This window comes from Oryx dammah, unplaced genomic scaffold (genome assembly GCF_014754425.2).
Source record: "Oryx dammah isolate SB20612 unplaced genomic scaffold, SCBI_Odam_1.1 HiC_scaffold_8, whole genome shotgun sequence".
NCBI classification, from domain to species: domain Eukaryota; kingdom Metazoa; phylum Chordata; class Mammalia; order Artiodactyla; family Bovidae; genus Oryx; species Oryx dammah.
The window spans coordinates 22254205-22279510 of record NW_024070192.1 but is presented as its reverse complement, the minus strand read 5'-3'; the positions used below and the strand labels follow the sequence as shown (position 1 = coordinate 22279510).

Sequence of the window (25306 nt, the reverse complement as noted above, 5' to 3'; positions counted from 1 at the left end):
TCATTTGTTAAGGCAGATATATCTCATGCAATATTTTGTTGGCATTCCCAACAAAAACCTAGCTTTCCTTCCATCCCCACCCCCACTCCACCCCCCACCGGATCTTAGCAACTGAGTCAGGGGCTCCAGGTGGAATGCGGGGTGGGGTGGTCAAATGGAGCAGGCTAATAAAAGACAAAGGACAGAGAAGGACTCTTGGATGAATTGGGTGCTGAGTGCCCCATAAAGTAACAAGGATGCTCTTTGAAGGATTGAGATGTAGGTTTCTCCAATCTGACTCTTTCTCCAAACTTGTGCTGCTGCTGCTAAGTCGCTTCAGTGGTGTCCGACTCTGTGCGACCCCATAGACGGCAGCCCACCAGGCTCCTCCATTGCCCTCTCCATCTCCAAACTTGTAGACTCCCTTAAAACCATGCTTTTCAAAGTGGAAAAGATACCTAAAAGGTTCCAGAAAGGTGTGCCAGTGAGTCCTGGATGCCACAGATTAAAGGCAAAACATCCCCCTCCTTGACTAACATTTTCACTTGAGGATGTGCTAGGAAAACCATTACTTGGTATTAAAACAAATAGGCATCTGATGGAGTAGGATGCAAACGGCCAGGAATGTTTTAAGATAAAACCTGCGATTTAAAAGAAAGTTCAGGATGGCAAGCTAAAATGTTTGCCCCAGACTCTCGGCGAAGGGAGGCGCGATCACCCTCCTCTCCTTTGGGGGGGGCTCTTTTTGGGGGGTGGGGGGGTTCCTCCATGGAAACGGGCGAAAATTGCTGCCGGCGTCCGGGCGGTGGGAGCGACGCACCCAGGCCTGCGCGGAGAGAGGGAGAAAGTGAAGCTGGGAGTTGCCACTCCCAGGGACTTGCTGGAATGCGGTTGGAGGGGGTGGGGGTGGGGGGGCGAGCTGAGAGCGCGCTTGCTCCCAAGCACAGGAGGAGGAGGTGGAGGAGGAGGAGGGCTGCCTTGAGGAAGTACAAGAATGAAGTTGTGGAGCTGAGATTCCCCTCCGTCGTGTCCACGGAGCCGAGACGAGCCCCTGAGGCCGCCGACCGCTCCAGCGCCCGGTGCCCTTTCCGGCGCTAGCGCCCGGCCCCCTCCACTCGCCCGCCCGGCGCCCTCCCCGCCCGGTCCAGCCGGAGCCATGGGGCAGGAGCGGCAGTGAGCACCATGGAGCTGGCGGCCTGGTGCCGCTGGGGGCTCCTCCTCGCCCTCCTGCCCCCCGGAGCCGCGGGCACCCAAGGTGGGTCTGGGGTGGGGAGGGCAGGGAGCGGCGACAGGACCCTGCCGCCTGGGACCCCTGCCGATGTCCTCGGGCAGGCACGGGTAGCGGGGGGCATCGGAGCTCCCTGATCCCAGATTTCAGATAGTCGGGGCGCTCGGAGCCGCCGGCCCTCGGCTCGGAGGGGCCAGAGAAAGTGGGGTAAGGGGGCGATTACGCCCGAGCGGCTCTAGATGGGACCGGCGCTTTCCATGCTCCGCGAACTTGTCATAAAAGTTCTCTGAAGTTATTCAGAAAGTTTCCCTCAAAGGGTGAATTGCATGGTATGTGTGTGTTTTCCCCTTTCTTGAGCCCCTCAAGCTCCTCTCTCAAAGCCTTTCCAGTTGGCAACCTCCGCCTCCAGACTGGACTGGGCTGGATTCCTGGGGGTCCCTTCTGCCCGGCCCCCGCCCCGCCCCCTTTCGGCCAAATGGCTTGAGTTACTCCGGCTTCGGGCAGGATTGGGGTGCGGAAGGGGGAGGTGGGGAAAGCAACCTGTCCAGTCGGAGCCAGGGAGCCGAGGGTGGCCAGTCCGATGGCAGCGTTGCCTCACCGGAGCCGGGGGTGGGGGAAGGGGAAGAAGTTTGTTTTGAACAAGTTTCCTTAGGGCCGACCTAGGGACTGTGTGCTTTGTCACTTGGAAAGCGTGGGCCACGGTGGGGTGGCCGTGTGTTTTCTGGTCTGGGGCATTAAAACGGGAGGATTCTGAGGGAGGGACTCCTGGGCAGTGGGAGGGAGAGGGGGTAGCTAAGGAACAGGGAGAGACGCAGGTGTGCTGGGCGCCAGGCCCGTCTGCTTTTCCTTTATGCTGTATGTGGGGAAGAGGGGGGGGACTATGTGTCTTCCCCATCTGTCCATCTAGATGCATAATGATTAAAGCTAACACGTATGGGAAATGCACCCTGTACTAGGTGCTGTGCATGTTTGCCTGGGTTCCCTCCTTTTATCCTCAGAACAACCCTATAAGAGAAGTCCTACCAGTGTTCCCAATTTCCAGGCAAAGACCTGGGCTTCAAGAGGTGAAGTGGCAGCAAGTAATTGGTGGGTCCTGGATTGGACTCCAGCTTCCCCACCAGCTCAGTGGTAAAGAATCTACCTGCCAATGCAGGAGATGCGGATTCGATCCCTGGGTCAGGAAGACTGGCAACCCACTCCTGTACTCTTGCCTGGAAAATCCATGGACAGAGGAGCCTGGTGGGCTACAGTCCGTAGGGTCGCAGAAGAGTCGGACACGACTTAGGGTCTAAACAACAACAGATCAGATCCAGGCAGTTCGACCCCCAGCCACACCTTGGAAAGCACTGTATTCATCCACCTTGAGCACTGGGGGACACTCGGCCCTGCATCGCCGGGTTGTGGGGAAGCCAGAATGAGAATGTTCTAGGAGTGAAGGCTGGTCTCCGCCGATCAGGGAGTCCGGAGAAGGGCGGGTGTTGGCCTGTTTGTGTGTGCCCGAGGGCCCCTCTGTCAGAGCTTTGCTGTGTTATCTGAGGGGCCGCTGTGTCAGGGTGTTCTTGAGTTGTCTGGTCTGTGTGTCTGGGCTTTGTGTGGCCTCACGGCGGTCACCCTGCTGAACTCTGCCCTCTCAAGGAGCTCCCTCTAGAGCTGCTGTAAACAGCGGGAGGTGGCCCCACGCCGCCTTCTCTCTGAGCAAGGAGCCTCCCCATTCCTTCCCTGTTTCCCAGGCGGGCTTTTGGCTGAGAAGAGTCAGGCAAGTCTGGGCTGCCAGGCTGAGCCGCTGCCCTCCTCACCTGGGCCTGGGAGTTGAGCAGGTGGAGCGCAGCTAGGTTGCTGCAGTATTGGGTACTGGGGGCTCCTCAAGGCTTCCTCACGCCTCGGCCCACAGTGCTGGGTGCTGTGAGAGGCATGTTGTGCAGAGGAATGGCTAAAATGGCAGAGACCCACCCAGCTGCCTCTAGCACTCCCAGTATATGCCAGGGCTGAGGGGGAAAGGGAGATGGGGGAAAAGCCCAGGGGTTTGGGACTTTCTTTTCTTACAATCAAGGTTTTGTAAAGTGCAGCAAACACATCTTGGATAGACCATAGTTTAATTCCTGAAGGATTCTCCCCCACAGCCTCCTTCCTTGTTTCTGCTATACTTAAAGAAAGTAACCTCGTTCTACTATTCAATAAAAAAATAATAATTGAAAGCTAGGCTCAAATGCCAAAAGAGAAAATACATTGTATTACAAAGTCAAATACAAAGCGCTTTTCATTTTCTCTTGGTTTGGAATTACCCAGACTCCTGCTTTATGGACTTAACTTTTAGAAAAGTGCGGCATGCTTCCTATTTGCCAAGTTCTCATCCATTACAGTTTCATTGCTTCTCTGCAACAATCCTGTGAAGTAGGAGCACAGATGAGAAACTTCTCTGAAGTTCAGAGAAACAAAGTGACTTAGCCAAGGCTTCCCAGCAACCCAGTAATGTCCAGGGCATTTTGGGACTCTGATGAGGAGTCATTAAGAATTGATCAGAGGGACTTCTCTGGTATTTCAGTGGTTAAGAATCTGCCTTCCAATGCTGGGAACACACCTTAGATCTCTGGTTGGGGAACTAAGATTCCTACATGTCTCGGGGCAACTAGTGAGCCCAAGAGCCCCTGCACTCTGGAGCCCGAGCACGCCACAACTAGAGAGAAGCCCGCACACCACAAGGAAAGCTCCCGCATGCTGCAACTAAGACCAGACAGAGCCAAAAAAAAATTGTTGATCAAAGTGTTACGCAAAGCCTCAGGGGCAGTCAGGTGGCCAGACTAGGGCAGAGGTGCATGTTTTGTTATTGTGTTTTGTTATTGTGGTGAAAATAAGGGTGAGCTGCGCCCCCAGCCCCAGTTTCCCTCTTGGCTTTGGGGTTCCTCCCTTCCATGTCCAGGCCGTGTCTGCCCTCCTCTTGTGCCCTCTAGGATTGGCAGGGGATGGAAGGCCAGAGTGGGGCAGAGGCCAGTGGGACCGACAGGGCTGCAGGCGAGGGAGCGACCAGTGTGGGGCTGGCGCTGGGGCTGGTGTAGGGCCAGGCTGGGTGTTCCTGCCCCTGGTGCTAGCATGATCGGCAAAGAGATCCCCCCGTCTGTACTGTGGGAAGCCCCTCCATGTTGACACCTCCATCTTTCAGTAGGCCACCTTTTCTCCCCACCCCTGGGATGAGAGGCGAGGTAGGGAGAGGGGTGTGTGCTCTCTTAAGGAGTGGGAGAATTATAGCCAATGGTGGTGTTGCCCCAGCTCTGTTGACAAAGGCTTGTCATGTTTGCACACTGTTTCTTGATTCATTATCTCATTTAACTTTCATGTAATTTCTATGCAGAGAGTAAGAGTTGTTATTGTTTATTATCCGTGCCTTACAGCCAGTCAGGTCAGCAAATATTCACCGAGCGCCTGCTACGTCACAGGTACTGCTAGGCATACAGGTGGATCTGATTTGACCTCTGCCCTGGAAATCCAGGGACTTGATCAGGGTTACACTGTGAGCAGCCCCTCCAGGGTTCTGGCCTAATGAGCTGAGCCCAGGCCCCGGTCTGACCCACCAGGTGTGTGTGCTAGGTGAACCTTGGTGTCACTGGAATGGGCTCTGGCCCCGTGGGTCTGAGGCAGGTGAGCTTTGGGGACGCAGGCAGTCTTCATGGAAAAAAAGAAGTGTTGGCTTTTGTGCTGGTGAGCAAGAGAGGCAGGTGAGGCTGAAGGCTGGTGAAAAGGAGAGAACCCACTTGAGAGCCCCCGAGAGCTGGGACCTGACCACTGACATTCAGTTAGAGAAACTTGGGGGCTGTGACCAGCCTCTGGGCAGAGGGCTGGACACAGTGACCTCAGCTGGTCCCTTTTGGTTTGGAGACTTTTTTTTTAAAACTAATTAATTAATTTTTGGCTGTGCTGGGTCTTGGTTGTCGCGTGTAGGCTTTCTCTAGTTACAGCGAGCAGTGGGCTACTCTCTAGTTGCAGACCTCAGGCTTCTCACTGCAGTAGTGTCTCATTGTGGAGGAAGGGCTCTAAAGTACATGGACTTCAGTAGTTGTGGCTCACAGGCTCTAGAGTGCGGACTCACCAGTTGTGGCACACGGGCTTAGTTGCCTCGTGGCATGTGGGATTGTCCTGGAGCAGGGATTGAACCTGTGTCCCCAGCATTGACAGGTGGATTCTTAACCACCAGACCACCAGGAAAGCGCTGGTTTGGAGACTCTTGCTTGGAGTTCATTCATTCTTTCATTCCACAAACACTTATCCAGGGCTCATTGTGTTCTTGGCTCTGGTCTGGTCCTGCCTCACACTGTCTTTGCTCCAGAGATTTGGCTCCTGAAGGGCAGGTGCTCTGGAGACAAAGATCTCCTGTGTGGGACAGGACCTCCTATTCTGGAGGAAATCACTGAGGGAGAGTGGATATGGGGACCACGGTGAGGACAGAGGAGAGGGATATGAGTGAGAAGATGGGGGTGTAGAAGTGTTTCTTGGTTTCATGTCAGGTTGGGGGTTATTAGTCCCCAGTCCTCCAGGGAGTAGGTCTCAGAGTCCCAACTTTACCACCTGTTGCAAACAATTAGTCTTTATTTTTTGGCCACATGTGGGATCTTCATTCCCCAACCAGGGATCGAACCCGCAACCTCTGTATTGGAAGCTCAGTGTTATCACTAGACCTCCAGGGAAGTTCCCACAAGCACTTAGTCTTAATCAGATTCTAAACGGCCACAAACAAACCCGTGGGGCGGGGCTCCCTCTCTTTCTGGTCCTCCCGCCCAGCTCAGCCACTCAGGCCTGGAGCCTGTTGTAATCAGTGGCATCAACAGAGCTGGTGTGTATTTACCTTTGCACAGGGTGTGGGGTGGGGCGTGTGTGCAGTTAGGCCTAGTGGAAGGAATGTGGGATCTAAAGTCAGGCAGACTCCAATTCAAATCATGCCTCTATTGCTCACAGCTTTATGATCTTGGAAGCATAATTCCTGGCAGCCTCAGTTTCCTTCTTTGCAAAATCAGGGTTGTAGATCCCAGCCTCTGGGGGCTGAGGCTCCACCCAGAGTGCCTGCCCAGCACACAGTACATGCTCAGTTGCCCCTGTTGCCCCCAGGGTTCCTGTTGTTGTTTTCCTATTGCCCGGCTACCGCAGCTGATGTGTCCCTTCCAGGCGGCAGAGGCCGCAGGGGGTGGAGACAGCCCCTGCCCCAGCTCTGCCGGTCCCTGTCCCTGGCCTGGGCTAGGGCCTTGGGGTCCAGACCTGGAGACAGCTGTGCCTACAAAGCAGCTGAAGCTGCTGAGGCCGGGGGAGGTCCTGGCAGCGGGCGTTATTTTGGGCCTGGCCGGCCACCCCCGGATCCTGTTTCTCTTGGAAGTCTGGGGGGAGGGACCCTTAAGTTCTATTTCTGGGCCCTCCCCTTCCTCCCTCTTTGCTTCCTTCCCTCCCTGGCCAGAGGGGTGGGAAGAGAGACCACTCTGGGTGTTCCTGGGAGGCTGCCTGCTTGTAGCTGTTGACCCAGGCTGGACCCCTGGGGCTTGTTTCCCCAGCCTTTCCTCCGATTTCTGGGGGCAGAGGGTGTCTCTTATTACCTCTCAGGATTTGACCTTAGGCTCCAAGTTGTGGGGAAAGCAGAAGGAAGCCCTGGTGTCTGACCCCACAGTCAGCCATTGTTTTGTCCCCCTGAATCTGCACGTAGTCCATGGGAGGTGGAGTGGAAACCAACAGGAATTCCAGACAGCTCAGGCACCTGTGGATCTGTGGATCAGGGGGTGCCCTCCACCCACCTCCCCCGGCACACCCTCCTGGGCAGGACGCGCCGGGTGATTCATCTTCTTACCAGAGCAGAAAAACGAGTTCCACTGGGCCCTTTAATCTCCCCCCTGCTGGTAGGCATGATGCCAGCTGCTGCCAGAGTGCCCCCTTACCAGGGGTAGTTCACCCTTTCTAGTGTCCCTGGACTTAGTGGGTACTTCTGGTCTCAGGGACACTGGACTGGGGTCCAGGTGGGCTGGGTAGCAGTTCATCTTGATGCCGCTTGGCTGGTGGTTGACATTGGGCAGGTACACAGGGCTGACGTAGTGCCCTTGTGGCAGGAGTTTCGTGGCACAGATTCTGCCAGCTGGTTCTGGAGTCTTGCCCTGAAGAGGTGACAAGGGTGAGGTACCAGCAGAGGAGGCTTTGGAGCAGGCAGCACTCTGGCTCAGCGTCTGCAGCTTGGGTCCAGATACCCAGAGTTGGGATCTGACGCTCCTTTTCTCTGCCTGGGGAAATCCCAGAAGTCCCTGCAGTGACCAGGCCACTGGTGGTCCCCAGGCCCCAACTATGACTCGAGCTGACCCTCCTTCCCCACTTCCTGGGTGGCATTGCGGGGGTGGGTATGCCTTGCCAGGAGGTTGGCATGTGGGTGGCATTGTTTGCTCGGGAAAGGGGCAGGGGGTATCCAGAGGATTCATGATTCATCATCGCCTCTTGGGGGATTTTTACCCATTGGCCCTGAGTCGTGCCTTTGGGACAAAAGAAAGCTTTCTTTGCCAGCCAACACCCTGGATTGAATGGGCAAGCTCCCTAAGGCTGGCCCAGTAGGACCCCCTCTGGATGCTCAGGATGGGGCAAGTTGGCGGGGGAAACCTCCTCCCTGATTTCCCTCCTTTTCCCAAATTTGCACACTTTTGCTGTTGCACGTGGCCAGTTGGAGAAGCTCACTGCGCAGGCCTTTTGACCCATCTTCTCTGTTCTGCCAGTGTGCACCGGCACAGACATGAAGCTGCGGCTGCCGGCCAGTCCCGAGACCCACCTGGACATGCTGCGCCACCTTTACCAAGGCTGTCAGGTGGTGCAGGGTAACCTGGAGCTCACCTATCTGCCTGCTGATGCCAGCCTCTCCTTCCTGCAGGTGAGGCCCATGGGCAAGACCCAGCCAGGCCCTGCTTCCTGCTGGGCTGAGCCCTCTGCCTGCAGATGGGTGGTAGAAGAAGGTTCCCCGCCTTACATTTTCTCTTTCGTTGTGGCTCCTGAACCAGGAAGTCATTTCTGATGTCTCACCCCATCTGTCCTACACTAAGACCAGCTGACTCTCTGTCTACAGTGTGGCTGACTGTGGACGTCTCTGGGTGGAATGCATCTATTCCTGGGCTATATTTTTTGCTCTCTCACCAGCATGATCACCTTCCCTTGTCCAACTGTCCCAGCCACTGTCCCCCTCCTATCTGGAGTAATGAAAGCCCTGGCAGGTTCTGAGTCCAGTTCTGCCATTGACAAGCCCTGTGAATGTGGTCTAGCCCCTGGTTTCACTGGATCTCAGTTTCCCTATCTGTATATTGGGAGCCATGAGTGCTTCTCTGGTTCAGATGGTAAAGAATCCACCCGCAGTACAGGAAACCCGGATACAATCTCTGGGTCAGAAAGAGCCCCTCGAGAAGGAATTGGCTACCCACTCCAGTATTCCTGCCTGGAGAATCCCATGGACAGAGGAGCCTGGTGGGCTACAGTCCATGGGGTCGCAAAGAACTGGACACGACGGAGTGACTAATACTACACTGGGAGGCAAAGGCATACTTGGACTCCTCCTGGGGAGCCCATTTAGAATATCATGTGGGAAATACATGTGAAAGGGTCAGGAACAGGAGAGCGAGTGGAAGCCAGCCTCTGTGTTGTGTCCCAGAGCGGGGCCAGGTGTGTGACGCTTAGTCCATTGAATCCCAGACATCATCATGTCCAGGCATTTCCTTTACAGATGGAAGAGCTGAGGTGTAGAGAGGGTGGGGTGCCCACAATTTACAGAGTGCTGCCCCACCCCCTCATTTTCTTTCTTGATCATACTAGAATTTGGCCCTAGAACCTGGTTTGGGGAGGTGGTGGACAGACTGCTTGGCAGCTGGGCCCTTGCCCAAGATCCCCAAGCACAGGGGACCTTGAGGAGGTCTTGGAGGTTGGATGGTAGTGGTCCAGGGCCCGACCTGCCTCAGCCCTCTCCTCCTCTGTCCCTTTCCCAGGAAATCCAGGAGGTGCAGGGCTATGTGCTCATCGCTCACAATCGAGTGAGTCAGGTCCCACTGCAGAGACTGCGAATCGTGCGAGGCACCCAGCTCTTTGAGGAACACTACGCCCTGGCCGTGCTTGACAATGGAGACTTTCTGGAAGGTGCTGCCCCTGCTACAGGCACGGCCCCAGGAGGGCTGCAGGAGCTACAGCTGCGAAGCCTCACAGGTGGCCATCTTTATCATTGAAACTTTCTGCTGGTTACTGAGAGCTGGCCAGGGGTCCCTACTAGCCAAGGGGAGACTGTGTGAGTCAGAACTGGGGTCCCGTCTGGATGGATGCAGGTGGAACTAGGAAAGGCGCCCTTGTGAAGATTCAGAAAGATTTCCCCTCTTCCCAGGAAGTCACAGCTTGCACCAGCCCGCATAGTTTGATGATTAGGATGCAGGCTGGATTTTTGCCCACTTCTTGGCTGAGTGCACATGTACAGTGAACAACCTGTGTAACTGTACGTGGCAGCCCTGAAGCAGACAGTGTTTCAGACTCTGAGTGCCCGGTGCTTTGCATGCATAATCCCATCACTCCTGCCATAATCCTGCAAGGGAAACATTGATGTTCTCATTTTACAAATGAGAAAACAGGTTTATGGAGGATAAGTCACACAGCTAGGTAGTGGTGGTGAGGCTGGGTTTCACACTCTTTTAACTGCTAAGCCGTGTGCACACAGTAGAGGAGGAGAGGAGGCGGCGGCATGGGCAAGTCACTCCCCCCTGGATCTTTGTTTGTGGGTGGTATTGACAAGGCTCAAAGACGCTGAAGGGGTGTTCTCTGCTCGCTGAGGAACCCGGGGTGTGTTTCAGAGGCCTGCTCCACTTTTAGAAGGCAGGCAGGCCCCAGGGGAGATAAGAAGATGCCAGATGGGGGAAGAAGCCCCTGATTATTGCCCATCCCACAGAGATCCTCAAGGGAGGGGTCTTGATCCAGCGGAACCCCCAGCTCTGCCACCAGGACACGATTCTGTGGGAGGATATCTTCCACAAGAACAACCAGCTGCCCCTCAAGCAGATAGACACCAACCGCTCACGGGCCTGTAAGCCTTGCTGCCCCCTGCCTGCAGCCGCCACCGTTTGTCACGCAGCCCAGCGACCCCAGACTCCTGGCTTACTCCTTGTGCCCCTCTGCTGCCGCACTAACAGCACCCGTCTCCCCTTTCTCTGCGTCTCTTCGTCTCTGTGGGCCTCTGTCCTGTTTTTCTCTGCTTCTAGATCATGCCTCTGGCTTTGAGGTTCTCTTTTCCTGCCTGGGTCTGCCCCTCACTGTGCATTTCATGTCCTGGTCTCGGTCTCTCTCACTGCCTGTTTCTTCCTCCAGGCACACCCTGTTCTCCAGCTTGTAAAGCTCCCAACTGCTGGGGGGAAAGTTCTGAGGACTGTCAGAGCTGTGAGTTACAGGGCGGCCCAGGGTCTGGAGGGCGGGGGCTGAGTGACACGGGAGGGGCTGTGCCAGCTCTCGGCCTCTTCCCTGGGGCAGGAAGTCTCCCCAGAAGGTGGTGCTGGTGAGGGGCTGGTGCCTAGACTGCCGCTCAGCCCTCATCCCGCCTTGACAGTGACGCGGACCGTCTGTGCCAGTGGCTGTGCCCGCTGTAAGGGCCCACAGCCCACCGACTGCTGCCACGAGCAGTGCGCTGCCGGCTGTACTGGCCCCAAGCACTCTGACTGCCTGGTATGTGCCCCCTGGGCCCCGGCCCTCAGGCTGCAAGGGGAGGGGCATCCCATCCAGTGTTGTCCTATGGCTCTTGGCACATCAGGGCCAAACAACCCAGTGCCCACCCACTGCCTGTCCCCCAGGCCTGCCTCCACTTCAACCACAGCGGCATCTGCGAGCTGCACTGCCCAGCTCTGGTCACCTACAACACGGACACCTTCGAGTCCATGCCCAACCCCGAGGGGCGTTATACCTTCGGTGCCAGCTGTGTGACTGCCTGTCCTTGTAAGTGCTGGGGAGAAACACAGTTTTAGTAATTTTGCTAGGGAGTTTGGTTTATATAAATGGGAACATGTTGTGATTATTGTCTGCCACTGGCTTTGGAGAGCTCGTCATGGCAGTTTGTGTCAAGCTGCCCAGTTCTTTAAACAGCAGCGGAGCAGGTGGCGGCAAATAGTAGCAGCTAAGAGCCCATGCTCAGGAGGCTTGTGTTCAAGACCTGGCTCTGCCACTTACTAGTCATGTGAGCTTCTTGCTGCATCTCGGTTTCCTCATCTGTTAAATGGGGGCAAAAATAGTCCTGCTCTCGTAAGGTGGTTATAAAGTTTAAATGAGTTAATATTTGTGAAGCTCTTACAACTGTGCCCAGCCAATACTCATGTTAACTTTTATTCTATGGTCAGATGGATCTGAGTTTGATTTATTAGCTCCCCTGTTTACTTAAGTGTAGGGTCAGGCCATTTGGGTTCATATCCTGGCTCCTCCACTTTCTAGCACAATGACCTTGAGTAATTTACAGAAAACTCTGTGCTTTGATTTCCCTTTTGGCAAAATGGTAATCTAACTGTGCCTATCACATAGGGCTTTCCTGAGGAAAGTGTCCAGGGCTCAGGCATGTTGTAAGGGCCTGTAAATCAGCCTCAGTTGATATCATTCTTATTGTACTGCTTGGGCATGGTGACACGACTCATGGTGGGTGTGGGGGTGAAAGGCCAGGATACACGGACACACAATCTTGACCTCCTCAGACAACTACCTGTCTACGGATGTGGGATCTTGCACCCTGGTTTGTCCCCTGAACAACCAAGAGGTGACAGCTGAGGATGGAACCCAGAGGTGTGAGAAATGCAGCAAGCCCTGCGCCCCAGGTACCCAGTGGTTGCCCCCCGAAACAGCCGGCCTGGCCTAGCCCACTGCGCCACCCCTCCTCACACTGTCCTGGAACCCAGTCCTTTTCTGCCGCTGACTGCCCCCGGCCCTTCCCCGAGCTTCCCACAAGCTCCCCTGTGCCTCTTGTCAATGTGGGGAGGGGGCGTGTGGACCCAGGAGGGGACTGTGGACAGGATCCGGGAGGTTGAGTTCCTGGTGCTCCATGTGGAGGCTGAATGCCCCTGCCTCCTCCCCACAGTGTGCTACGGTCTGGGCATGGAACACCTGAGGGAGGTGAGGGCAGTCACCAGTGCCAACATCCAGGAGTTTGCCGGCTGCAAGAAGATTTTTGGGAGCCTGGCATTTCTGCCAGAGAGCTTTGCAGGGTAAGGATACTCGAAGTGAAGCGTGGACACACAGCCTGAGACAGCATTAGGGCAGTCACTGAATCCTGAGGTGGCAGTGTTTCTAGGGGGTGGTGGGAGACCCAGGATACGAAGGAAGCTGGTGGAAGCCCAGCTTGGCTGGGGGGTGGGGGGTGGAGATGGGAGGAAGGGGACGTGGGTGGGGGCGGGGGAAGGGTTTTCTCTTTGTTTTTGGTTTTTGTTTGTTTGTTGTTTTTGGCCACATCATGTGACTGGCTGGATCTTAGTGCCCAGACCAGGGATTGAATCTGGGCCCTTAGCAATGAAGGGGAGGAGTCCTAAATGGACCACCAGGGAATTCCTGGAATTTTTCTCGTAAATGACATGTTATCTATAAACATGCACTTACTTGTATAGAGGTTACGCCATCCAGATAAAGTAAAGTTCTCTGTGAGTTCATAGTAGCTTTATTCATAATGGCCGCAAACTGAAAATAATGCAAATATCAATTAATAGTTGGACTTCCCTGGTGGCTCAGTGGTAGAGAATCCACCTGCCAATGCAGGAGATGCCAGTTTGGTTCCTGGGTTGGGAAGATCCCCTGGAGGAGGAAATGGCAACCCACTCCAGTATTGCTTGGGAAATCCTATGGACAGAGGAGCCTAGAGGGCTACAGTTCACGGTGTAGCAAAAGAGTTGGACGTAACTTAGTGACTAAACCAACAACATCAGTAGCTGAATGAATAAACCCAGCTTACCCTTGGACCTCATGGGTTTGAACTGCCTGTGTGTGTGCTAAGTCACTTCAGTCATGTCTGACTCTGAGACGCTATGGACTGTAGCCCGCCAGGCTCCTCTGTCCATTAGATTCTCTAGGCAAGAATACTGGAGTGGGTTCCCATGCCCTCCTCTAGGGGATCTTCCCAACCCTGGGATCGAACCCATGTATCATGCCTCCTGCATTGGCAGGTGGGTTCTTTACCACTAGCACCACCTGGGAAGGCCTTTGAACTGCTCGGGTCCATTTAAATATGAACTTTTCCCAGTAAATCCATACTGCAGTACTGCACAATCTGGAGTTGCTTGAATCTGAAACTGTGGATACAGAGGGCTGACTATATAGTTATACTGGGGTTTTCGACTTCATAGAGGGGTTTGGTGCCCCTAACCCAGGCATTGTTCAAGGGTTAACTGTAAAAAATGATATATCCATAGAGTGAAATTCTCAGCAATAAAAGAAACAGCCTATGGATACACAGAACAACATTATGTTAGGACTTTCCTGGTGGTACAGTGGTTAAGACTTCACTTTCCAATGCAGGGGGTGCGGGTTCCATCTCTGGGGAACTAAGATTCCCCCATGACTTTTGGCCAAAAAAAAATGGAACATAAACAACAATAAACCCTATTGTAACAAATTCAATAAAGATTTTAAAAATGGTCCACATCAAAAAAATATTTAAAATATTATGAAAAGTGAAATAAGTCAGATGAGAGGTCCACACTGTGTGATTGCCTTTGTTCCAGCATAGGCAAAACCACTGTGTGGTAACACAAATCAGAACAGTGATTGTGCCGGGGTGAGGGCCTGGAAAGGAACACAAAGGAAATTTCTAGGGTGATGAACATGTTCTGTAAATCACTGGTGGAGGTGGATATGTGAATGGATGCATTTGACAAAACTCATCAAACTGCACACTAAGAATCTGTGTGGTTTCTTGTATGTGAATTATACTTCAGTAAAAGTATGTATTACAAAAAGGAGAAAATTCTCTTCACTTCCTCCACCTCTACTCCCCTTTCAGGAGGAGACCGCTGGTAACAGTTTGTGTGTATTCTTCTAGACCATTCATACATATATAGACATGCATGCACAGAGAAATGTAATTCTAATAATTTTGAGGGGGGGAGGTTGATTTAAAATGTGAGCCTGCTGTGAATATTGTCTGCCCATGGCTTTGGAGAGCTGGTTATGACAGTTAGTTCATGTTCAGCTGCCTTGTTCTTTCAACAGCAATGAAGCAGGTGGCAGCAAACAGTAGCAGCTAAGAGCCCAGGCTGCCTGGGTTTGAGACGTGTCTTCTACCACTTACTAGTCATGTGGACTTCTTGCTGTGTCTCAGCTTCCTCATCTGTTAAATGGGGGCAAAAATAGTCCTGCCCTCATAAGGTTGTTATAAAGTTTAAATGAGTTAATATTTGTAAAGCTCTTAGTAGTATTTTCTTGCCCAGAAAATACTATTTGTTTGGCCAAAAAGTTCATTCAAGTTTTTCCATAACATCATATGGAAAATCCCAAACAAACTTGTTGACCAATCCAATACATGCTCCTAAATGTCAGTTTTTCATCAATAGTCTGAATAGATCAGGGTTACATTTAACAGCTCCTCATTTACTGATGGAATATTTAGGTATTTAATTTAAAACATAAAAAAAATTTTAATTTCCTTACGTTTTTTATTTTCCCTCTAACAAACAGTTCTCCCTTATACATGCCTCTGGAAACAGGGGTCAGTGTCTCTCTAGGGCACATTCCTAGAAGTAGAACTTCTAGATCAAAGGATATAAGTATTATTTTGATAGATCCTGCCAAACTAGGGCCTGGGCTTTGAAGCTCAGGATGAGAATAGCCAGCCTTGATGGGCAAAGGGTTTAAGTGGAGGGGACGTGGGGGAGGGTGACAGGGCCAGCTTGTGGAGCAGGTTGTACCCACCCTCTTCCTGGCCCTGCTGCTGCTGCTAAGTTGCTTTTGTTGTGTCCGACTCTGTGCAACCCCATAGACGGCAGCCCACCAGGCTCCCCCGTCCCTGGGATTCTCCAGGCAAGAACATTGGAGTGGGTTGCCATTTCCTTCTCCAACGCATGAAAGTGAAAAGTGAAAGTGGAGTCGCTCAGTCGTGTCCAACTCTTAGCGACCCCATGGACTGCAGCCTACCAGGCTCCTCTGTCCATGGGATTTTCCAGGCAAGAGTACTGGAGTGGGGTGCCATTGCCTTTTCCGCCTGGCCCTGCTGACTCCTTCCCTAATCCTTCTTCTAGGGACCCAGACTCTAACATCACCCCGCTGCAGGCTGAGCAGCTCAAAGTGTTTGAGTCTCTGGAGGAGATCACAGGTGGGCCCTGTCTCTCTGAAGCCTGCTCTCATGGGGCTGGGGGTTCTCATCCTGGCCCCATACCCTAGCCTCACCCTGTACCTGCAGGTTACCTGTACATCTCAGCGTGGCCAGACAGCCTGCCTGACCTCAGCGTCTTCCAGAACCTGCGAGTAATCCGGGGACGAGTTCTGCATGAGTGAGCACCAGGGGAAGGGGTCCCTGCCGAGATAGGAGCTGCCCAGGGAGGCCTGGGAGAAGTTTTGGGTGTATGTATAGTGAAGAGAGCCTTCCCTGGTGGCTCAGATGGTAAAGCGTCTGCCTGCAACGCGGGAGACCTGGGTTGGATCCCTGGGCTGGGAAGATCTCCTGGAGAAGGAAACGGCAACCCACTCCAGTACTCTTGCATGGAAAATCCCACGGACGGAGGAGCCTGGTAGGCTACAGTCCATGGGGTCGCAAAGAGTCGGACACGACTGAGCGACTTCACTTTCACGTTCACTTTCATAGTGAAGAGAAGGGGGTTCCTGTTCTCGGAGAACTCCAGCAGCAACCTTTCCATGGGAGTTTGCAGTGTGTGCTGGGGACAGGAGGAAGGCGAGGGCAGTTCTGGCTGATGGGGGTGGTCAGCGGTGTGCTGCCCCCTTGCATTTGAGCACCACCTCCTCTCCCACAGTGGTGCCTACTCGCTGACCCTGCAAGGGCTGGGCATCAGCTGGCTAGGGCTGCGCTCGCTGCGGGAACTGGGCAGCGGGCTGGCCCTCATCCATCGCAACGCCCGCCTCTGCTTCGTACACACGGTGCCCTGGGACCAGCTCTTCCAGAACCCCCACCAGGCTCTGCTCCACAGCGCCAACAGGCCAGAGGATGAGTGCGGTAAGACAGCCTGGCGCTGCACGCTCCGCGCGTCTGCCAGCGCGCGGGTGCGCCCAGGGGCCTCTGGCGGCAGCAGTCTGGGACTTCCTTGTGCATGTGGACTGCCCAGCCCCAGGTGCACCATCGCTGACCCAGCTCTGGCTGGCCTGGCCTCTTGGCGTGGCTTCTAGCTGGGTCCGGCCACGCTGCCTTGGCATCCCTCCCCTCCCTTTCCTCTGTTCCTGGAACCTCAGAACTTTCTCCCTGCTGTGCTCGGCAGCTATCCCGCCTCTCTAGCCCAGAGCCACGCCCACAAACTCCGCCCCCCGCCCCCCACCCCCGCCTCTGTGGGATCTGGAACCTCCCATGAGTCTCGTCTGACCCCTTCCTCCTCACTGCAGTGGGTGAGGGCCTGGCCTGCTACCCGCTGTGCGCCCAAGGGCACTGCTGGGGTCCCGGGCCCACCCAGTGCGTCAACTGCAGCCAGTTCCTTCGGGGCCAGGAATGCGTGGAGGAATGCCGAGTACTACAGGGGTACGCCGGCGGAGGAGGAGGGGGCGGCCAGGAGGTGGGGGGAGGTGCACAGGGGCTCCTTCCAGACCCCTTCACTGGCTGTGCTCCCCTCAGGCTCCCCCGGGAGTACGTGAAGGACAGGTACTGTCTGCCGTGCCACCCCGAGTGTCATCCCCAGAATGGCTCAGTGACCTGCTTTGGCTCGGTGAGGTGCTTGTGGGCTCAGAGCTGAGTGGTGGGAAGCAGGGCGGGGTTGGGTGGGGCAGCTGCCAGGGACCTGGCCAAGTCCAGTGAAATATCCCTGGGGAGGACTCCAAGCCCAGGCTTGAACAGTAGGAGAATGGAAGGAGGCTGGGATGCTGGGAACGGCAAGAACTGTGGACCCTGAGACCCTTCCGACCATGCAGAAGGCCCAGGGAAGCCTGTGGGCGGTTGTGGCAGTGCCAAGGCGCTTAGACCTGGGCGCTCAGGCATCAGATTACCTGGACTCAAATCCAGGTGTCACTTCCAACCTCAGTTGGCTCATTCGTGAAATCAATGTTATGCTAGTACCCACCCCATTAGGATACAGTAAGAATTAACTTAAAATAGGGTTTGGCACTGTGCCTGAGCACGAGGGAGCTGGGTGCAGAACAGGGGCAGCAGACATAGCAGGTCTGGGACTGTTCCAAAAGCAAGGTGAAAAGTGCTGCCAAGTGACCATGGGAAGCACCAAGGGGACCCAGGGGCCTGATCTTGCTGCCCCAGGGGTATCAGTGCCAGCCCCCCACAAACCCTTTCTTCCCTCCAGGAGGCTGACCAATGTGTGGCTTGTGCCCACTACAAGGATCCTCCCTTCTGCGTGGCTCGCTGCCCCAGTGGTGTGAAGCCTGATCTCTCCTTCATGCCCATCTGGAAGTTTCCAGATGAGGAGGGCATATGCCAGCCATGCCCCATCAACTGCACCCACTCGTGAGTCTGAGGGCCTTCCCCATATAAAGAAGGGCTTGTTCCAGGAGCCTCTCTGAGGCTCTTATTGTAAAAAGTGGGACATCTCTGCCTTTGGTTACCCCAAGGCCCTTAACATTTTTATCTTTTTTTCCCTGATCACAAAAGTAATACATATTGTTAAAATTTTTTAAATTAAAGCATGAAGGATAAATTAATAGTATTAACAGTTCTATTCCACTGTTAATAACTTGCCATATTTTCCCTCCAGTTTATATGTGCACATGCTAACATATGTATTATTATATAATATATAAAAATATATGTTTATATATTATTTTTATTTTCCAATTCTTATCTGTTCTAGTCTATATTTCTTTTTACAAAAATAGGAGCATAGACCATACCTGTTGTTTGCAAATTGCTTTTTCTCACGTAGCACTGCAGTTTTTCTTACAATGCTTTTTCATGTTTTAATATAGTGATCCGCCCTGTTCTTTTTATTTTTTCACTTAGTTGTTTTTGATAACACGTGGAACACGTGCATACATTCTTGTAAGACACATTTTCAGCAGTATCAAAGTAAACAGTGTAAAGCAGAAGTGCCCTTTCTCCCACTGCCCCTCCCCTCCCTGGAGAGAACTACCAGGTCACTCTGGTATGTGCATTCCTCCAGGCTTTTCTACACATATTTACATAAATGCATTTTACGTATATGTTAGGTTGAGTCTTATAAGATTGCTGTTTTTAGAAGTCAAAAATGATCAAGAAACAACAGTTTCATCTAGCTCATCTATTTCTCAGCAATTTCATTTGACTCATATACACTTTGCTCCCCCACACCTTCCCCCCTTTATGTATCTTGGAGGTCCTTTCCTGTGAATGCATATCAATCTACCTCCTTTTTTTTTTTTAAACTACTCAATCTGCAATATGGATGTAGAGTTATTTAGTTGTGTCCCTGCCTGAGAGTACTGACTGAACTTGTTTCCTTTTTTCTCTTTTTGGCAGTTTATTGCTCTTGAGCTCCATGTACAAGTGAGCATCTTGTACATGCCCCCTAGTGTATAGGTGTTGGCATTTTCAGGGTTTATCCCCAGAGGTGGAACCGCTGGGGGGACAGGAGGAACCGCAGGAGTTTGCCCGACTACAGTAGTAGTTTACACTGGCATCCTCTACAGAGGAGATGGCCAAGCTCTTGGACTCGATGCTCCTTTGGGTGCCGCCACTTCCTTCCCACCACAGGGAGGTGCAAATGATACTGGTTTACAGACTGGAGGACTCCCCCGTGGGATGGTAGAAAGAGCCCTGGTGACCTCAAACCCAGTTTCTGCCTTTGTCAAGTGGGGATCATAACCCAGTCACACCCACCTCCTGGGATCCTGTGAGGCTGGAGTGAGTGCAGGAGGTGGTTCCCAGCCTTGTTGACGGGACTCTCTCTCTCCTGCAGCTGTGTGGACTTGGATGACAAGGGCTGCCCCGCCGAGCAGAGAGCCAGGTCAGCCTGGTCCCCAGAATGCACCCCACATTGCCCTCAGTCCCCCACTGACCCCTGGGTGGTCCCTGCTGCTAGGTGTCATGTCCTGACATGACACGTGTCCTCCCCAGCCCACTCTTCCACTGTGGATGCTTCTTTCAATTAGCTCCAACTAGTGGATGGAGGGGCTTCCCAGGTGGTGCAGTGGTCAAGAATTGGCCTGCTAGTGCAGGAGACACAAGAGACCGGGGTTCAATCTCTGGGCTGTGAACATCCCCTGGAGTAAGAAATGGCGACCTACTCCAGTATTCTTGCCTGGGAAATCCCATGGACCGAGAAGCCTGGCTGGCTACACTCAACGGGGTTGCAAAGAGGTGGACACGACTGAGAGACTGAGCACATATGCACACACACATGCAGTGGGTGGAAGGCCTGCTCAGCTTGCTTGGGGGTCAGGGGATAGGAAGACACCCAGCACCTCCCCACCCTGTATAGCTGGGGGTCTCATAAGGGACACAGGCAGCCTTCAACTCCCTGGGACTCGAGGCACGTTGAGAAGAGAGCATAGCTGCAGCACTAAGGGAGAGACAGTGAATTCTTCCCTGGGGTCAGTGGGAGGCTTTAGGCACATGAGCTAGGTTTTGAAAGAGGGGCGGGAATGTCACTTGTATTAGGAGGAAAGCAACAGGCAGCATGGTGAGAGGTGTCCAGAAAGTCTAGGATGTATTTGCTGAAGATTCTGCTGTGGTGGGTAACTGACTAAGCACAGAGGAAGGAGTAGGGGGTGAAGTCTGAGTCAGTTCAGGGCTGGATCTGGAGGGCATAGGCTCTCCCCTACCATGAGGCCGAAGGCCCTGTGATGTCCATCACTGCCATCGTTGGACTTGATTTCTAGGCAGAGGGGTGTTTTGGGAAGGGTTTTAGGGAGAAAAAGATTGGAGTGTGTCCTAAGTAAGCATTTGTCCATGAAATAAGGGTCCATTTGAGGTCTGTGATAAGCCAGCCCTTGGCTAAGCAAGGGAGGGGAACAAGGATGACAAGGATGTAGGGTCAGTGCCCAGGAGATCCTTCTATCCCAGGATAAGCAGAGTCTTGAAAGATGACCTCATGCAGAAATGGTGATCCAGGCAGAAGAATTATAACAACGGCTGGGAGATTTGGAAATTGTGACCTATGGGTGAAAATTTTGGCTAGAACATCAGAATCACTGTGTGCACATTCCTGGGCCCCACCTCATACCACAGTCAAAATCTCTGGAGGGTGGAGCTCCATACTCTCACAGGTTGACAAGAACCCTGGGCTAGAGCCATGGGCAAGAGCATAGACAACTTGGAGATGTAGGTGTAGAGGGTTTTGAATCTTAGCAAGGAGTCTGGACTTTATTTTCCAGACAGTAAGCAGCCAAGGTAGATTTTAGAGTAGGTCAGACAGGATGGGAGCCTGTGGGTCACCCTTCTGACTTCCCTTTCCAAATGCGAGTGACAGTCAGCCCCCTCCCCCTCCTCCCCCACCACCGCGCCCCACCGTGGGACCCCTTCATCCCCCCTGCCCCAGACTGGTCCCCAATCCATGATCCTGGCTCCTGCCCCCAGCCCTGTGACATCCATCATTGCCGCTGTGGTCGGCGTTCTGCTGGTTGTCCTTGTGGGGCTGGTGTTCGGCATCCTCATTAAGCGAAGGCGGCAGAAGATCCGGAAGTATACAATGCGGAGGCTGCTGCAGGAGACGGAGGTGAGGCGGCCTGAGGGCCTCTGGCGAGCTCTGGGGTCTGCGGCCCAACCCGCAGCACTGACCCACTACCCCCTCACCCCAGCTGGTGGAGCCCCTGACGCCCAGCGGAGCGATGCCCAATCAGGCTCAGATGCGGATCTTAAAAGAGACAGAGCTGAGGAAAGTGAAGGTGCTAGGATCCGGAGCTTTTGGCACCGTCTACAAGGTCAGGGGTGGGGCCAAAGTCCACGGGTGGGCGGTCCTAGAGGATGCTGGAGGGTGTGTTTGGACAACAGCCCGGAGCAGGGGTGGTGCAGTTGAGTAAGCAGTTAAGGATAAGGGATTGGGAGTGGCCAGTGGGTCTAAATGGTGAGGCTGCTGCTAAATAATGGGGTTGGCCCAAGGGTTGGGGAGGGAATTGGGAGCACAAGTAGTGACGCCAAGTAGGACGGCTGCAGGTTGATCTGGCCGGTCCTTCTGCTCACATCCTCCTCTCTGCCCAGGGCATCTGGATCCCCGATGGGGAAAATGTGAAAATCCCCGTGGCCATCAAGGTGTTGAGGGAAAACACATCTCCCAAAGCCAACAAGGAAATCTTGGACGTAAGCCCTTCCACCCTGTCCAGCTGGGGGTACGGGGGACTGGGCTCTCTCTCTCTTCACTGGGGTTTTGGGGGACACCCTGTGATTCCCCCAGATGTCTACTCTTAGCCTCCCTAGTCTGTGGGCCACGATTCCGATTTGTGATGAATGGGATTGGATTGGCTGAGGGCCTATAGTTATCATGGCTTAGCCCTTGGGAGGGGTGTGTGATGGCTGGGGGTTAGTGGTTTCCCATATCCTCTCAGTGTGTGCCCTTGTTTCCAGGAAGCATATGTGATGGCTGGTGTAGGCTCCCCATATGTGTCCCGCCTCCTGGGCATCTGCCTGACATCCACAGTGCAGCTGGTGACACAGCTTATGCCCTATGGCTGCCTCCTAGACCACGTTCGAGAACACCGTGGGCGCCTGGGCTCCCAGGACCTGCTGAACTGGTGTGTGCAGATTGCCAAGGTATGCACTTTGGGGGCCAGGGCTCTGCAGGTGCCCTTGGGGAGCAAGCCTCTGGATAGGGAGGTTTCCTGGGAGAGTTTTGGCAGAGCAAGGTCCACACTGATGCCTCTGACCCCAGGGGATGAGCTACTTGGAGGATGTGCGGCTCGTGCATAGGGACCTGGCTGCCCGGAACGTGCTGGTCAAGAGTCCCAACCATGTGAAGATTACAGACTTCGGGCTAGCTCGGCTGCTAGACATTGACGAGACAGAGTACCACGCAGATGGAGGCAAGGTTAGAGGAGCAAACCGAGACAAGGGGGAGTGGGGTCTGGCCCCTGGGAGAACTCAGACCTGGTTGGAGGACTTCCTTCTCTGCTCTACCAGGTGCCCATCAAGTGGATGGCATTGGAGTCCATTCTCCGCCGGCGGTTCACCCACCAGAGTGACGTGTGGAGCTATGGTGTGTGATGGAGTGGGTAGGGAGGGTGGACAAGGAGCCACGGCCCTGGGGAGAATGTGGGTGGAAGGATGGGGTGAACTGATGGACACCTTTAGTATAAATGTGAGAAGGAAGGAAGTGGCTGCCAGTGCCTCAGGCTGCCAGAGTCTGTGCGCTTCCCAGGGACTGGGAAAAGACCAAGTTATCTCCTGTCCTTTGGCACTGCATCTTTCCTCCTTCCCCCATGGTGCCAGGCTCTTGGGCAGAGCCTCTGAGGCTCTGTACACTAAAGCTGCCTCTGGTCCTCCCACCGCTTTACCCCATCTCTGCCCCAGGTGTGACTGTGTGGGAGCTGATGACTTTTGGGGCCAAACCTTACGATGGGATCCCAGCCCGGGAGATTCCTGACCTGCTGGAAAAAGGAGAACGGCTGCCCCAGCCCCCCATCTGCACCATTGATGTCTACATGATCATGGTCAAATGTACGTTCTTGAGCTGTGTTGGCTGCTTGGAGGAGGGGTGGGTGGTCCTGGGCGGATGGGCCTACAAGGGGCATGGGAGGGGCCAAGAGCATGGTGATATGGTTAATGGAGTCTCAGAAGGCTCTCCCTGCCCTTTTACAGTACGAGTCCACAGGAGCTAGCGAGGGCCAGCTAGGAAAAAAGACTGATCCAAAGTAAAAAGGAGAAACTGGTAGATTCTCTATCATCAGAGGGCTTTGGACTCTAGTGTTGTCTAGACTGGGCATGAGGGTGAGGGGCGCTGCATGCAGGCTGCAGCCAGAACTGAGATGCCGGGCTCTTGCCCACCCCCAGGTTGGATGATTGACTCTGAATGTCGGCCAAGGTTCCGGGAGTTAGTGACTGAATTCTCCCGCATGGCCAGGGACCCCCAGCGCTTTGTGGTCATCCAGGTACTGAACCTTTCACCCCATCCCTGCCCATGGCTAAGAGCACTCTCCCTTAGAAGGGAGGAAAGGAAGAATGATTCCTGGGTCCCAGACCTCCAAGCTCCTGCCTGACTCATCAGACTTCTAGCCCTCCCTGAGCCACCCCCAGGAGGCTGTGTACTGGGCTGGGGAGAGGCTGCCATGCATCTCCCTCCTCCCCAGAATGAAGACTTGGGCCCTGCTAGCCCCCTGGATAGCACCTTCTACCGCTCGCTGCTGGAGGATGATGACATGGGCGACCTGGTGGATGCAGAGGAGTACCTGGTACCCCAGCAGGGCTTCTTCTGCCCAGACCCTGCCCCAGGTGCTGGAGGCACGGCCCATCGCAGGCACCGCAGCACATCCACCAGGGTTAGTGCTCCCATCACGTGGTGGTGGGTGTCGTTGGTTACCTCCCCTGACTCCAGTGGACTAGGGTTCCTTCCTCCGATGTCCTCCAGCCATTACCTCTCATGAAGGAGGCCCCATTTTCCCTAAGAAGGATTCTTACTGCTTTCCAACTGTGATCCCATTCTTTCTACCATGCCTCTGTCATACATCAGAGATGATTTATCTCCTGGGACCCTGTCACTTCCCATGGAGCCTCCATCTCAGATCCATGAATGACCTCCATTTTGACCTTCTCTTGTCCTCAGAGTGGTGGTGGTGAGCTGACACTGGGGCTGGAGCCCTCTGAGGAGGAGCCCCCCAGATCTCCGCTGGCACCTTCCGAAGGGGCAGGCTCTGATGTGTTTGATGGCGACGTGGGAATGGGGGCGGCCAAGGGGCTGCAGCCCCTCCCCCAACATGACTCTAGCCCTCTACAGCGGTACAGTGAGGACCCCACAGTACCCCTTTCTCCCGAGGCTGATGGCTACGTTGCCCCCTTGACGTGCAGCCCCCAGCCCGGTATGAAGTCAAGCTCGAGCTGAGAGGTGGGGGTTGGGGGTGCTCTGCCCAGGGCCTGCTGCAGGGCAGTTGTAGCAGCTGGGACACACAGATTTCACCCTCTCACAAAATTCCTTCTCTTGTCCTTTCAGAATACGTGAACCAGCCAGAGGTTCGCCCACAGCCCCCGTCACCCCAAGAGGGTCCTCTGCCGCCTCTTCGACCTGCTGGTTCCACTCTGGAAAGGCCCAAGACGCTCTCCCCTGGGAAGAATGGGGTTGTCAAAGACGTTTTTGCCTTTGGGGCTGCCGTGGAGAACCCTGAGTACTTGGCACCCCGGGGCAGGGCCGCCGCTCAGTCCCACCCTTCTCCAGCCTTCAGCCCAGCCTTTGACAACCTCTACTACTGGGACCAGGACCCATCAGAGCGGGGCACTCCATCCAGCACCTTTGAAGGGACCCCTACAGCAGAGAACCCTGAGTACCTGGGTCTGGACATGCCAGTATGAGCCAAAAGGCCAGGGCCACTGAGGCCCTGCTGAACCCTCAGGGTGTGTGGAAGGCCTGACTTCTGGCCCACATCGGCACCAGGCAGGGAGCAGGCCCTTGGATCATGTCCAGGGGAGCCTGCCATGCCAGAAATCTCCTTTCCTACTTCAACTCCTAGGTGGCTGAGAGCGGCCCAGCCTGACTTCTTCCAGACCCTTGGCACTGAACGACTTAGGGAGGCTGGGCCTAGTGTGAAGAAGGCTCCAAGGGGGTGTCTAGGAACTATAGCAACCCATTCAGAGACTGTCCCTGAGACCCAGCTCTGTCCCTGGGAAGAAGGGAGCAGCAGCAGCACCCAGAACCAGTCCTTGTACAGACTGCTTTTTTGGTTTTGTTTTTACTTATGTTTTTTTGTTTATTTGTTTTTTAAAAAATGAAATAAGGACTCAGTGGAGAGTGGGTATTGGAGGGGGGGCATCCCTGGGGTTGGGGGAGGGATGTCCTCCACACTCACTTTCTCCATTTGCAAATATATTTTGGAAAACAGCTGGACACCAGCCTATGTCTAGGG

At 54.2% G+C, this 25306-nt stretch overlaps 1 protein-coding gene across 1 annotated transcript; it reads left to right on the top strand.

Moving 5' to 3' along the window:
* Positions 1 to 892: 892 nt before the first annotated feature.
* On the top strand, positions 893 to 25287 carry ERBB2 (erb-b2 receptor tyrosine kinase 2). Its single transcript, XM_040245470.1, has 27 exons — positions 893 to 1234; positions 7930 to 8081; positions 9181 to 9394; positions 10122 to 10256; positions 10538 to 10606; positions 10773 to 10888; positions 11014 to 11155; positions 11899 to 12018; positions 12279 to 12405; positions 15424 to 15497; positions 15585 to 15675; positions 16153 to 16352; positions 16733 to 16865; positions 16959 to 17049; positions 17635 to 17795; positions 19222 to 19269; positions 20841 to 20979; positions 21062 to 21184; positions 21462 to 21560; positions 21825 to 22010; positions 22129 to 22284; positions 22377 to 22452; positions 22767 to 22913; positions 23247 to 23344; positions 23543 to 23731; positions 24016 to 24268; positions 24400 to 25287. The coding sequence occupies exons 1-27, from the start codon at positions 1162 to 1164 to the stop codon at positions 24753 to 24755; spliced, it is 3768 nt and encodes a 1255-aa protein (XP_040101404.1). The 5' UTR covers positions 893 to 1161; the 3' UTR covers positions 24756 to 25287.
* Positions 25288 to 25306: the final 19 nt, after the last annotated feature.